Below are 13,518 nucleotides of genomic sequence, written 5' to 3' on the forward strand. Positions count from 1 at the left end.
CATACACTGTCCATCGGTCTTAACCTCCATTTGCCAATCTCACATAAGAAATAAAAGAGTAGCAATAGATATAAATATAAATTAGGAGAGCAAGATGTGGGTGTTCAAGCCCACAACATCAACCTTCACTACCTGCAGACAGTTATGGAAAGGTGACTGCTTTCCAAAGTAAAGAAGAAAATTTAATTGAAAATAAGAATAACAAAAATAAGGTATGATTATTATTGTACTAATAACTAGTTATTTAAATAACTGGGTAGGACTCTTCATACTAATATAATTCGTTTACTAAGCTACCAGTTAGTGCCTTTCTACTATAATGGGGGCTGGGATGCTAACTTCAAGAGGTAAGTTTATAACTTACTTACCACTTACCTTATTTTTCTTATTCTTATTTTTGAATTAATTTTTTCTTCCTTACTTTGGAGAGCAGTCACCTTCCCACAACTGCCTGCAGGCAGTGAAGGGTGATACAAATGTGGAACATTGTGGGCTTAAGCACCCACATCTCACTCACCTAACTTCTATTTCTATATCTATTGATACTTTTTTATTTCTTATGTGAGACTGGCAAATGGAGGTTAAGACTGATAGACAGTGTATCCCCACCACAATGTGGGTCCTACTTCTACTCAGTCTCCTCCAAAACTTAGTTTACATTATATAACCCACATTATAACTTTTACCATGGGATCTTTTTAATTAGTGCTGCATTTTTTGTTTATGGTTTTTTAAATTATTTTTGTTTCAGCTTGTTTTAATGCAGTCTTTCCTTTTTATTTTGTTTACTTAACTTTATCAGTATTAATTTTCTCTAAAATATATGTGTATATATATATATATATATATATGCCTGATAATTGTTGAACTTTTGTTTTCAACCATTGATATCAATAGACTGTTTGAATGCCCTTTTATCAGGAAGTATAAAGTAGAATTATTTCTTCGTTAATATAGTCGCAAATTTGTTTATTAATAAGACTAATTCAAAAGGTCTATGAACCGTTAATTGAGTTAAAAGTTACTTCAGTAAAATTGCTTACTGTTTGGCATAAATCTCAAAGAATTCAGAGATGACAGTTGAATTTGCACTTGTTTGACTGAACTAAGTATTCAGAATAAATTTTTATACATATTTCTGTAGATATGAATTTTTGTATTTTTCTGTGTAGATGACAATTTTATATATATATTCTTTTTCTTAATTTATTTCATATCTTTTTATGTTAGTGACACTGCAGAGATAGCTTAAAAACAACAAATATGTGTATTTATTAATTAATACATTGCATGATCTATTAATTAAATCAGATATTTTTTCTTCTCCTTAATTGAAAGATTAACAGCTGGGTGACATAATTCTACCATTGGATTTGCATTTTAGGAGGAACGAAAAATCTGTTTCTTATGTTGAATTTTGTTACTTAATTTACATGTTATAGAAGAGTATAGCTATTTCATTTTGTGATTTAAATTTATAATTTTTGCTCATACAGTTCATTTGCTGTGCTGTCAGTTTGTGCCTTTCTACCACACTGGGGGATGGAATGCTAACATTTAACATTCTTTCACTGCAAATCAGAGTATATATCAAGAATTAACAATCTGTAGTAACTGGCAAAATGTGATGTGAGATACTGTGAATGGAACTAGTTATTGAACTCTGTTGTATATTAATGGATGTTTTTTTAGAAATTTCTCTGCTTTCGTAGGTAAAATCATGTGGTTCTGTAATTGATAACCTTTATTTTATTAACTTTGGGGAAAAAAACATTTTATTTCTTCATACATTATCTGTGTGTTCATAGGGTTTATTGTAAAACTTTCACTATAATTCTTGTAATATATAATTTTTTTGCTTGTTTTTGCATTCACAGGAATTGTTGGTCTCAACAACATCAAAGCCAATGACTATTGCAATGTAATTTTGCAGGTAAGATTTTAGAAAGAAACATATGCAGATTGATACTTAAAATGTGTAAGTTTTATAATACTATAGACAGACATCTATATAATTTTATGGGGTTACTTCTCATTACATTTTTACTTGATTTCTAGTTTCATGTATAAACCGCTGGTACTATTAGTGAAATGAAGATATAACAATTTCATAATATGTCACTGAGATACATGTACCAGAATGATTGTATATTTCTTATATATGAAGTTTTTTAAATTATTTCACTAAACTTCAAGAATTCTTTTCTTTTACATGATATTTTATCATACTGTCCTTACAGTAAATACTGTGTACAATTCCCTATGATAAAGTAAAGTATCCTATTTAAAAAAAAACACAACAATTTCATGTATAAGAACATATTAAAAACTGTGCATACTTTCCTCCTGGAATTTAAACTTCTGTGAAAACTTTGTGAAAAATGTATATTACAGAAGTTCTGAATTCTCAGTTGTTTTTGAGAGAGAAAATGTTTTGATGACAAAAAAATATCCACTTCTTGTTTTTACACACAGAAAAAGAACATCATTTGTTAGAGGTGCATCTTCTTTGTTTTAAACCATATAGTTTTTTTTCAAGAATTAATTTAGTGTTCTATGCTATCATTTAATATTTTTCAATTTACTACATAGATGTAGATACGTTGATATTGGCTTCCTTAAATGATACATAATAATCACAAACTGATTATAAAAACTCAAGTCTTGGTAAAAACATGTGAAATGCATATAAAGTTATTTTCTCAATTTTTTTTCTCTCCTTAACTTTATTATCTTTGGGGGAAAAAAACATTTTATTTCTTCATACATTATCTGTGTGTTCACAGGGTTTGCTTTATGATTAATTCTAAATACACAAACATACTCTATAACTATCCTGCACATGCAGTTAAGAGTTCTTAAAGTACTATCACTAGAAAACATTATCAAAATGATAAAGTTGTTGGAGAAACTTCTATATTTATTTAGCTGATTATGTGAAAGAAATTTCATACACAAACTTTTCTCCAAAATGTTTGTTGTTATTGTTTGATAGAAATTATTTAAAAATTTACCAGGTACATAATAGCATTGGGCATCCTTTATTTTTTGTCTTCTACAATTTTCAGGCTCTTTCTCATGTTCCACCACTTCGAAACTATTTTTTGAGGGAAGAAAGCTATGTGAGCATAAAACGTCCCCCAGGAGACAACATGTTCCTCATAGTTCAGCGTTTTGGAGAGCTGTTGCGTAAGCTTTGGAACCCACGCAACTTTAAAGCTCATGTCAGTCCTCATGAGATGTTGCAAGCTGTTGTTCTGTGCAGTAAAAAACGTTTTCAAATTACTGAGCAAGGTAAAATTCAGCTTAAAAGTAATCAGTTCAATACTGAATGACTTTGAATACAGACTATTAACAGTTATATTTCTGACAAGACTGTGAAGTAGTTTCATTTTGTGTATGTGCAGCTTTGCACTTTATGACCATTAGATGAAGAAAACTAAGCATATAAATATGCTTTGCTGTATGTTTTGAACAATGTGATATATAACAAAATTATTTTTTTATCAATCTTTAAATAATATATTCATAAGTACTTAAGTTTTTTTTCATTTTATCTATCAGCCATATAGAGTGCCTTATTGTTCATTCTTTAAGTTACTGATTCATTATAATAAGTTAATTATTATACTGTTCATGTTAATGCTTTGTATAGAGTAATTTTATATTTTTGGCTTCCCCTTCCTTCAGTGGGAAAACAGTAAATTTACAGACTTGCAGTTCTAAAATCTCGGATTTGTTTCCCCATGGTGAATGCGTCCAATAATCCAATAAGATTTAGCGCTAAAACAGTAATACCCTATGAAAATACCAAATCTTACAAACCCCCTCCTATTTTCTGTCTTACCCTAGTATAAATTATAAAAACAGTGATCTTGGAAATCTAAAATTTGGTTTTCTTAGGACACTTTTATCACACACTTTATTATTACATTGTTATTTTTTGTTACATTGTTAATTTTATTACATTATGAAAACAACAGCACTCTTTCAAGATTTCACTTTTGTAACTGATATCACTTTGATTAAGCCGTAATTTGTTTTTCATCTCATCTTTAAAAACAACACTAACAGTTTATTTAATTTTAAAAATGGCAAAAAATACTTCCCTCACTTTTCCATTTTTCTTGAGTCTTGAAGTTATAATTTCCTACTCAATGTGACAGATCCATGCAAACATTTTTCTTTCATCTTTATGTACTCTTTTCTGAGAACCCTCTGAAACATGTTATGGTTATTTCACCTAAACATTTCCTTTGTAAAATACATTGGGGGACCATAGTAGTAAGTTACGGCATTAACTGCAGAGTTTGTGGGGTTTGTTTTTTGTGTAATTTATATTTTATAGTCCTCTGTAGCAAGCAGTTTTATGCATATGGAGTTGAGAAAAATATGTTTAAAAAAAGCTGATGTATATCATTAGCAATTATAGAGTTGAAGCATTTAGCAAAGAACAAAGTGGTCAACCACAAAACAGTGTATTATGCAGTGGTGAATGTTAAAATATTGATGTATGAGCATATAACTATTAAATAATTTGTGTAATGTAATTTTAATTTGCTTTAGTTACATAGTACTGTTGATTAATATTTTTGGATTAGTAAATTGCTGTGATGTAACTAGTGATGAAGTGACTAGTGTTGTGTACATGATTCTGTTAAATGTAGCCACAAGATTAAATACACACTAAATTCATTGTTTCATATATAATAATGTGCTTGTTTTAAATTTGTATTTTATGATAATACTTGTTTATATTTACAACTAAACAACAGTTTTTTTTTTCCAAAAGTTATTGTTCCCCAGTGAGATAGTTTGCAGCTTTACAATGCTAATATTTGGGGTTTGATTTCCCCATGATGGACACAGCAAGTAACCCTGTCTTTACTCTAAAACATACAAACAAAGGTTATTTTTTTAAGGTCGTTTATTAACAAAGCAAATTAATTGCATAAAAAGATTATTCATGAGGATAAGTAGCAAAACCAAAGAAATACACTTGAGATTAATATGATACAAACAAATGCCATTATACATGATTATATTAATAAACTGTATTTAAACAATAACTAGTTTACCATTAAACTTAAAATTTCAAATAACTCAAAATCTCACTTTCAACTACAATCCATATTAAGTAAATATTGTGTAGAATTAATTAATACTAATACTATTTATAGTGTTGTAACCGAACAGAATTCTACCTCTGAAAAGCAAAGAAAATTGAAAACCATATTCATTGGAAATAATAAAATCCTTCCATATTTACCACAATTGCAATTCTAAAAAAAACTATAGTTAGTATATTTAAAGCACCGTAAGTATCAACACATGAAAAATCAAGGAAATGAAACAGCCCTACACAAAACTAACACAACAGGGTACCACATTACATATCCTAAGCTGTTATGCAGTTTTGAATCAAATGAGGCTTGGCATGACCAGGTGGTTAGGGTACTCGACTCATAATTTGAGGGTTGGGGGTTCGAAAGCCTGTCACACCAAATGTGCTTACCCTTTCAGCCATGGAGAGAGGCATTATAATATGACAGTCAGTTCCAGTGTTTGTTGGTAAAAGAGTAGCCCCAGCATTGGCAGTGGGTGATGATGATTAGCTGTCTTTTCTCTAGTCTGTCACAACTAGATTAGGGAGGGTAGCACAGATTGTTTTCATGTAGCTTTGTACAAAATTACAAACAAACCAATGCAATCATGTGACCTCTTTGTTTCATACTGCTTATATATTCCTGTATCATAATAAGCTTTTTTACTTTCTTAAACTTGTAATAAAGTTTTCGTCATTACCCATTCAAACTTTCTTCAGATTTTTTATAATAACTTCATCTGTTTTTAGGTGACCCTATTGCTTTCCTTTCTTGGTTTCTGAACAGTCTTCACTTAGCACTCAATGGTACAAAAAAAGACAACAGTAGCATTGTGCACTCTACCTTCCGAGGTTCCATGCGAGTTTACTCCAGGAAGATTTTACCCATTGACATCGTAAGTTTTCTATAACCACAACACTCTACCATGATTATAACATTTGTAAATGTATTTGTATTGAGGGGCTATTTATAAATAATGAAATATAGGAAGCAGATTTTTTTTATATATACGTATATGTACATTGAATTGACTGAGTTTTCATACTATTTCTGTTTATTGTTCAGGAGGTAATTACTAAAATATAAGTAGGGTACTTTATCTTCTTATTTCAATGGTTTTAAGAAATTCTAATTAATGTTACTTAATAACTATGAAAAAATTGTTTTTATAGATTAACATATAATCTGAATTGCAAGTGGTCAAGAAACATTCAAATATACAAAGACATTGAAAAATGACAGAAAACATAGTTTCCTTTCTACATTTTATTATTAAAAACAGATCTAAAGATTGTCAAGACAAATTAATGTTTCAGTTGCCATCTGAAAATTCATTAATTTCTAGTCATGGAATCAACTTGTTTTAAATAAAATAGAACACATTTTAAAAATGATTTATATTTCACCATTCTTGTCCAGCCTAGGTCTGTGAGCACGTTACATTGTAAAACTTTATAAATCCTTTTGTTTTGGCAGCTAGATATTCCATCACAAAACATTTTTGTATTCAATAAGAGTGAAAATATTTTTCTTTTTTGCTGAACATTATTTGGAGAGAACAAAAGCTGTTAAGCTTTTTCTGTATATTTATCACAATTTTGTGAAGGAATGATGAAAGTTGAAGTAATATTTTCATCTGACTTTACAGATAATATTCCATTTTACAACATAATAACAAATTATCTTTTTCTTTGTTTATGTGGTAAGGTCAATGATGTATTTGCTGTTTTTAAGGGTGATGAAGAAAAGGAAGAATTACTTTATATGGAAGAATATAAAGGTAAGTTTGTCATTATACAGTTTTAAAAATGTTTTAAGTGTGCATAATGTGATTTTTCTGAAATGAAAGCTGCTTGAATTACTGAAAATTAATATTTTATGCTGTGTTAAAATAATCTTGCATAAATGGAAGTTATTTGCTTCTTAAGTTACTTTATTTTTAAAATCTTCCAAAGTCATTTCATTGTATGTTAACCATTGTGAAGAAAAGATAAGAAAGAATGTTACATCTGGTTTTACACTTTAAGTGTTTTATGTGCTATAACTTATGTTTATTTAAACATATGTAATAATACTTTTTCTTGTATTTTATGTATGCAAGTGTGTTATACTTTTGTTTATTTACCACACAGAAACTGTGGAAGAATCCAAATTTCTTTATCTGACGTTAGACCTACCACCTCCGCCACTATTTAAAGATGAATTGCGAGAAAACATCATCCCTCAAGTTCCCCTTTTTAATATCCTTGCTAAGTTTAATGGTACCACTGAAAAAGAGTATAAGACGTATAAGGACTCAACAATGAAGCGTTTCGAAATCACCAAACTTCCACCATATCTCATTCTTTACATCAAGGTGATTATATAACTTTAGTCTTATTAGTTATTTAATATTCTAAGTGTAGCTTTTTATTTGAAAACTGTATGTAGTTTTATTTTAGTTAGTTCAACATATAAGAATGTATTAAACTAAAACTTTTTCCTGCTATCAACAATTTTAGAAAGTCTGCAATTCCACCAATTAGAATAATTTGTCTTGTATAAAAAATTGAAAGCTTCTGCTTGTAAAAAGTTATATAATCTATAACATTCTCAAATTGTCCCCATTATTTGAATTTTCAGAATGTTTTATGCTATTTCAAAACGATTACTGTGTCAAAGATAAAATTACTTTAGAAGATCGAGTTTATCAATTAAGTGTTTTTCAATGTAAACACAATTTTTCGATAACATTCAGTTGCTGTGGATATAAAACATATATGTAGGTTATATCTGAAGAATGTTGCTTATGCTCTATTGTTCAACTAACTTCTATGGAGAGAACATGCTGAAAATGATTTTGCTATCACATACTGTTGAAACTACATTATTAAGTTACTGATGAGAAGTTTGGAAAATAAGCAGTCACATAAAGCTAATAATCAGAGTCAAGTCTGCACTGCAGATTGGGATTACAGGCATCATATGGTGTTCTTATACTATTGTACACAACTGGCTTTATCAAATAGTACAATGTTGCGACAAGTGAAACGTGAGATGAGTATAAGCCTGTGGCATTGTCAGATTCATTGATTTCCCTGCAACTAATTTAGTTGAAGCCACAGAATAAAAGGTTTGCCAGAAAATATTTTGCACAGTAAAATCTAAGTTATCTTAACCATGAATAAAGGAAAAAGATGTCACACAGTGAACGTTTTTTTAAACTTAATAACAACAGTCAAAGCTTTTAAGGACAAGTGTATATTGATTACCTTTACCCAAGTTTGTTTAAAGCAAATCATTGTGTATTTCAAAACCCAAAATTATTCTTTGTCAACTCACTCCAAACCAATGATGCATGACATTATGTACACAAAACAAAAAATGCCATTCTTCTTAGGGCAAAATCTCTACCCAAATAATTAATGGTAATTTGTCCAATATAACAGGTGATGTTGTATCCCTTGGGCATCACCTGATTTTTCAGTGTAAAAAAATCGTTGTCAGTTTTAATACAGTAGGCACTACATTACAGCAATTTTATACCCTTACATATGCATGTAATACCCTTATTCAATAACTTACTTCTTTGGATAACTTGGACAAGCGGAACATAGTGGCACTCTTAATCCTCTCCCTATTGGCAGGTCAAAGTGCATCTGCTATGACATTTTAGTTGCATTCAAATTTAATTAAACTACTTTATTATCATTGTATATAAACATATTTGGCATCCAAATGTAATTAATAAATCAAAGTTTGATATTATAAAGAATTAAAGTGTTTACTTCTATAAGGAAATATTTAAAGAAACATCAATTTCCCCCTTGTATGAAAATTGACATTTGCTTTCTAGGTTTTCCCTCATCTCTAATATATTTACCACTCCTTAAAAAATTTAACAGAATTTAATGTAAATTACTCAATATGATATACCTATTACCCAGGTAAAGCATAATTTTTATTGCCTTCCATCTTATTTGTCCATGGAGCCATAAATTAAAAAATCAAACCCACTTGTTGGGTCCTTTCTTTAATAAATTGCCAATACGTCTCCCTGGCATTTTACACTATGTCATTTATAATTAATAGAAAACTAAAGTTTTAATGTATCAAATGATTTATTGAGTATTTTCTGTACAGGGTAATGTGTATTTTGCCTCCAGTTTGTTTTTTGTTTTTTTTTGACGCATTCACATCGACAAGCTTATCCAAACTTGTAAATGCTCTTATCCCATGGTTAGAGAACCAGAAAAATTATGGTTGTTCTGAGATGTCATATGTTTTGTGTGTGTTATCATCCTGTGTTTTAAGGTGCATTATTTAATTAAACAAAAATTAAGAGCACCAAGTAGCATATTTCTTGTTTTTCATGTATATTCTTTATTTAATATTATAAAAGTAATTAAGGTTTAAAACTTAAAAAAATGTTGCATCAGATTATGTAAGATAATGAAAAAAATATTAAACATTCTTCACAAGATATGCCCACATGTATCTCGTTTCAGTAAGATAAAGTGAGCTGCATGTTTGCTGAGTACTTTACATTTTGTGTGCTAGAATTATTAATTATGCATGATTCAGAGGGTAATAAAACAATAAAACTAGATATAAACAAATATATACCGTCATCAGCTTTATGCTGTTTAGGATACTCACTTATACTTTTATGTCACAATTTTGCAATCATTCCAGGAATTAAAAAAAAGAGTAATTTAAATTTATTTCATTTTTTTGTAATGGTTACAAGGTTGGTCAGATTAACCAAATAGGTATATACAGTTATGGTAGAGGAGGTTACAGATAAGGTTTTAATGATTTTTTTTTTTCTTTTACGTAGAGGTTTTAGAGATTGTGCAAAATGAAATTTCATAGTTTTTAGATAAAGAAAACAATTTTTTAATCCTTACACTGACAGCTAAATTTTAAGTAAAAAAATACTTGGAAAGAAATGAATTTTATATATACAAAAGACTTAGTGTTTACTGAAAGTTTGCCAAATTTCATGAAGATACAAAATAATGAAAGTGTGGAAACATGTCACTTTGAAGTCACAAACACCATTGAATCAGCCAAGCATGTAGTAAGGGATCTAGTTAACTTTCTTTATTGAGAAACAATACTCAGAGTATACACCAATTTTCAAAAATGTGTACATTGCCTAAAGGGGTAGGAAACTTTATATTCTAAGTACCACATGGCTTCAAAACAAGTTTAAAACTATTCACAAAGAAGGGCATATTTATGTGATGTCATTCCTTAGTATAAAGCAGATGATGCCATCACTTGTATATTATCTTTTTACCTGTACTTGTAATTGTTTTGTTTTTAAAAGTATAATCTTCATTCTTGTCCATTTCAGAGGTTTACCAAAAACACATTTTATGTAGAAAAGAATACTACAATTGTTAACTTTCCAATCAAGTAAGTATGTTTATTGGTTATTGTTGCTGTAATTATTATTATTAAAGCATTTCCAGGCACACAATCAATAAACAATATCTATGTGGTATGAGACCAATAAAAAGGTTTAGTTATCTTTTCTTCCATCTTCATCTGAATATATAAAAAGCTTTCATAAGTTAAAGCTGATTTTTATAAAGTAAAAGCAAAAATTATTGGGTTCTGTTATATATATATTTTTTTTTTAATTTCACTGAACCTACTATGGCTGAAGTATTTGATGATCAAGAAATAATGAAGGAAAATACCACCACAAACTATTTAATTTCACAAAACAAATTAACATTTTAAACAGGGAAATTACTTCACCCAAGTGTAGACTACACAGATTTAGAATTTGAAATATTTTTGCAGTTATTTTTCCAAATGTTTAAGTGTATTTGTTATTTTGACAGTTGAGGTTAAAAGCCAAAGCCACTTTATTAAAAACTGATTGACATGTAACTAGCCATAAAAATTTTATTTTGCAAAGATGGTATTGAAGTATATATCAGTTGTAACAATTAAAGAGTGTTTATTGACATACAGAGTGGTGGACAAACAAAAGTGGCCCCCCTGGGAAATGTTAATTTATACCTTCTATTCAATAACAGAAAGATATATAAAACTATATGTTTTTAGAACACACTTTATGAGATTGTTCAAATATGATCTCAAATCCTAATTTTAACACTGGCTTTTGTAAATACATAAATTTTCACGATTTACATTTTCTTAGAAAAAGTTGTGCAACTGCTGTAGTTTTTTAGATATTCTTATTCTAGTTAGCCTACAAAATCATCAAACAAGTTTCTCTGCAATAATCAAACATAAAAATAAAACTCAAAATAATACAAATAAGTTTCACAAGTTAATATGTAATCAATGTTTTCTCAGTTTATGGTATTGCTTCACATTAACTTGACATGCTTTCAGTGAGTTTGTGCAGATATTCCTGGTGATTGACTGCCATCTTTCTTTGAGTACTTCAAAAAGTTCATCTCCCATATTTGGCTTGTGATGTTTCATTAATCATTTAACTTAGCCCATAAATATCAGATTGACATCAGGTGATTGACCTGACCATTCCATAACATATATTCTCTTCTAAGATATCTTTTAACAGCTTCAGAGAAACTCGTTTGATCATTTTGTAGGTTAATTGTAATAAGATCTGAGAAACTACAGCAGGTGCACAACACTTTTTGTGAGAAAGTGTAACTAAAATCATGAAAATTTCAGGTATTTATGAAAACCAGTATTAAATTTAGGTTTGAAGATCATATTTGAACAGATCTCATCAAATGTATTCTAAACACTTATGGTTTTACATATTTTTCTGTTATCTAATAAAAGGTGTAACAAATTAACATTTTCAGGGGGGAAGGGCACTTTTTCTCCACCACCTCTACATCTTCAGTAGGTTGTTTCTGTTTTATTTAGTTTTCAAATGTGCTACAAACAGTATGTTCCATTATTCATATTCATTATGTTAAATAATTGAATTAAAACAGTATTAAGACTTTTATGTGGCATTCCTAATGTTATATAAAGATAATCATGATCTGTATTATTTTATTTTGTAGAAATGTAGATATGACAGAACTGTTGACCCCCGAAGCAAGAGAGAAGCATCCTAAATGCATTTATGACCTTGTAGCAAACATTGTACATGATGGTGAACCAGGATCTGGGACAGGCACCTATAGGACTCACATTTTACATCGGGTAATTTGTTTAAGCCTTTCCTGATGCTATGGGTGTCACTAACAAGATATCCCATGATTTATTTTTAGTTCTGCTTTCAAAAAATCATAAATTTAGTTTATCAAATTTCCAAACTTTTCTCATGAAACATTGTTTTGAAGAAAACTATTAAAAATTTAGAATTTTCTTTCAAATTATTGATCATAAAATTCCATGTTTATATTTAGTCAGTTTCAGATTGTTTGATATTAATAAATTGTTTTTTTATTATTGAAATAGTCGTGCCACTCCAGGCTGTATATTAAGAAAATGACAACTACAAAATCTTAAGTTAAACTTAAAAGTATATTTGATAAATAGTTTACTGTTGCCTGATGTTTTGTCAAAAGAAATAACTTTACACAAAATTATTTTCAAAGACAAAAGAAACTTGCCAGAAATTTTCATATTGTAAGTTGTTCTTAAATGGTGTCAACATTACAGTGATCTAAATATTACACTCCACTCCAGAGAAATTAAGTTTGCTTTCTCAACCAGAAATGCATAATACATCTCTATTCCATTAGTTATGACCAATGAAAGTAAACATATTGTATGGATTAAATAAAAACAATTCATGAGGAAATGTAATCTTATTTTATTATCATCTCCTACTTACCCCTGTAGTAGCTCAGATTAGTTAGTGTTTCTAAAAACCCAAAATTACTGCTTAAACCATATTATTTACTTGTATTTATGAGCACAGATTAGAACACTTCTTTCCAGTCATATTTTTAGCAATTGAGAAAAATAGTAATAAAAAGCACTGATAGATAAAAGTGAAAAACAAGATTTATCTTAATATTTTCAAAAGAATATTAGTACCTCAGAAAATATAAACTTATACCTGGGGATAGGCAGAATTTTCTTTTAAATTAATACATGCATTGCTTATAAATAAAACATTTCATAGCTACCAATTAGACATTCTTGTAACTTTTATTTAGTGTAAAACACACTAAATAAATTGTGTGTGTGTGTGTATATATATTATAAATTCTGAAATACTTTTGAGTATAATATTCATGAAATAGTTACTTTTTAATTTAAGTTTTGAAATTTGATAAGCACTTTGTGGTTGTGATAGTTAATTTTTGCTTTTATAACAACTTCATCTTAATGGACACTAAAATTTAAACTTCCTAGGAAGGTTAGATTATGTACTTACAATATTTTTACTGGAATATGAATTTATTTAACTTTACTAGTCAGTATTGTAATAATAAAAGTAAGATATGGGTTCAAT

The 13,518-nt window shown here is 28.9% G+C and overlaps 1 protein-coding gene across 1 annotated transcript in view; it reads left to right on the forward strand.

The window, feature by feature from the left end:
• Positions 1 to 13,518, forward strand: part of Usp39 (ubiquitin specific protease 39) — a 42,284-nt gene that overhangs the window by 26,546 nt on the left and 2,220 nt on the right. Inside the window, exons 6-12 of the mRNA XM_076505464.1 lie at positions 1,878 to 1,933; positions 3,069 to 3,294; positions 5,855 to 6,000; positions 6,840 to 6,885; positions 7,238 to 7,461; positions 10,447 to 10,508; positions 12,113 to 12,254. Coding sequence (XP_076361579.1) covers positions 1,878 to 1,933; positions 3,069 to 3,294; positions 5,855 to 6,000; positions 6,840 to 6,885; positions 7,238 to 7,461; positions 10,447 to 10,508; positions 12,113 to 12,254 — 902 coding nt within the window. The remainder of the gene's footprint in view (positions 1 to 1,877; positions 1,934 to 3,068; positions 3,295 to 5,854; positions 6,001 to 6,839; positions 6,886 to 7,237; positions 7,462 to 10,446; positions 10,509 to 12,112; positions 12,255 to 13,518) is intronic.

This window comes from Tachypleus tridentatus, chromosome 6 (assembly GCF_004210375.1).
Source record: "Tachypleus tridentatus isolate NWPU-2018 chromosome 6, ASM421037v1, whole genome shotgun sequence".
NCBI classification, from domain to species: domain Eukaryota; kingdom Metazoa; phylum Arthropoda; class Merostomata; order Xiphosura; family Limulidae; genus Tachypleus; species Tachypleus tridentatus.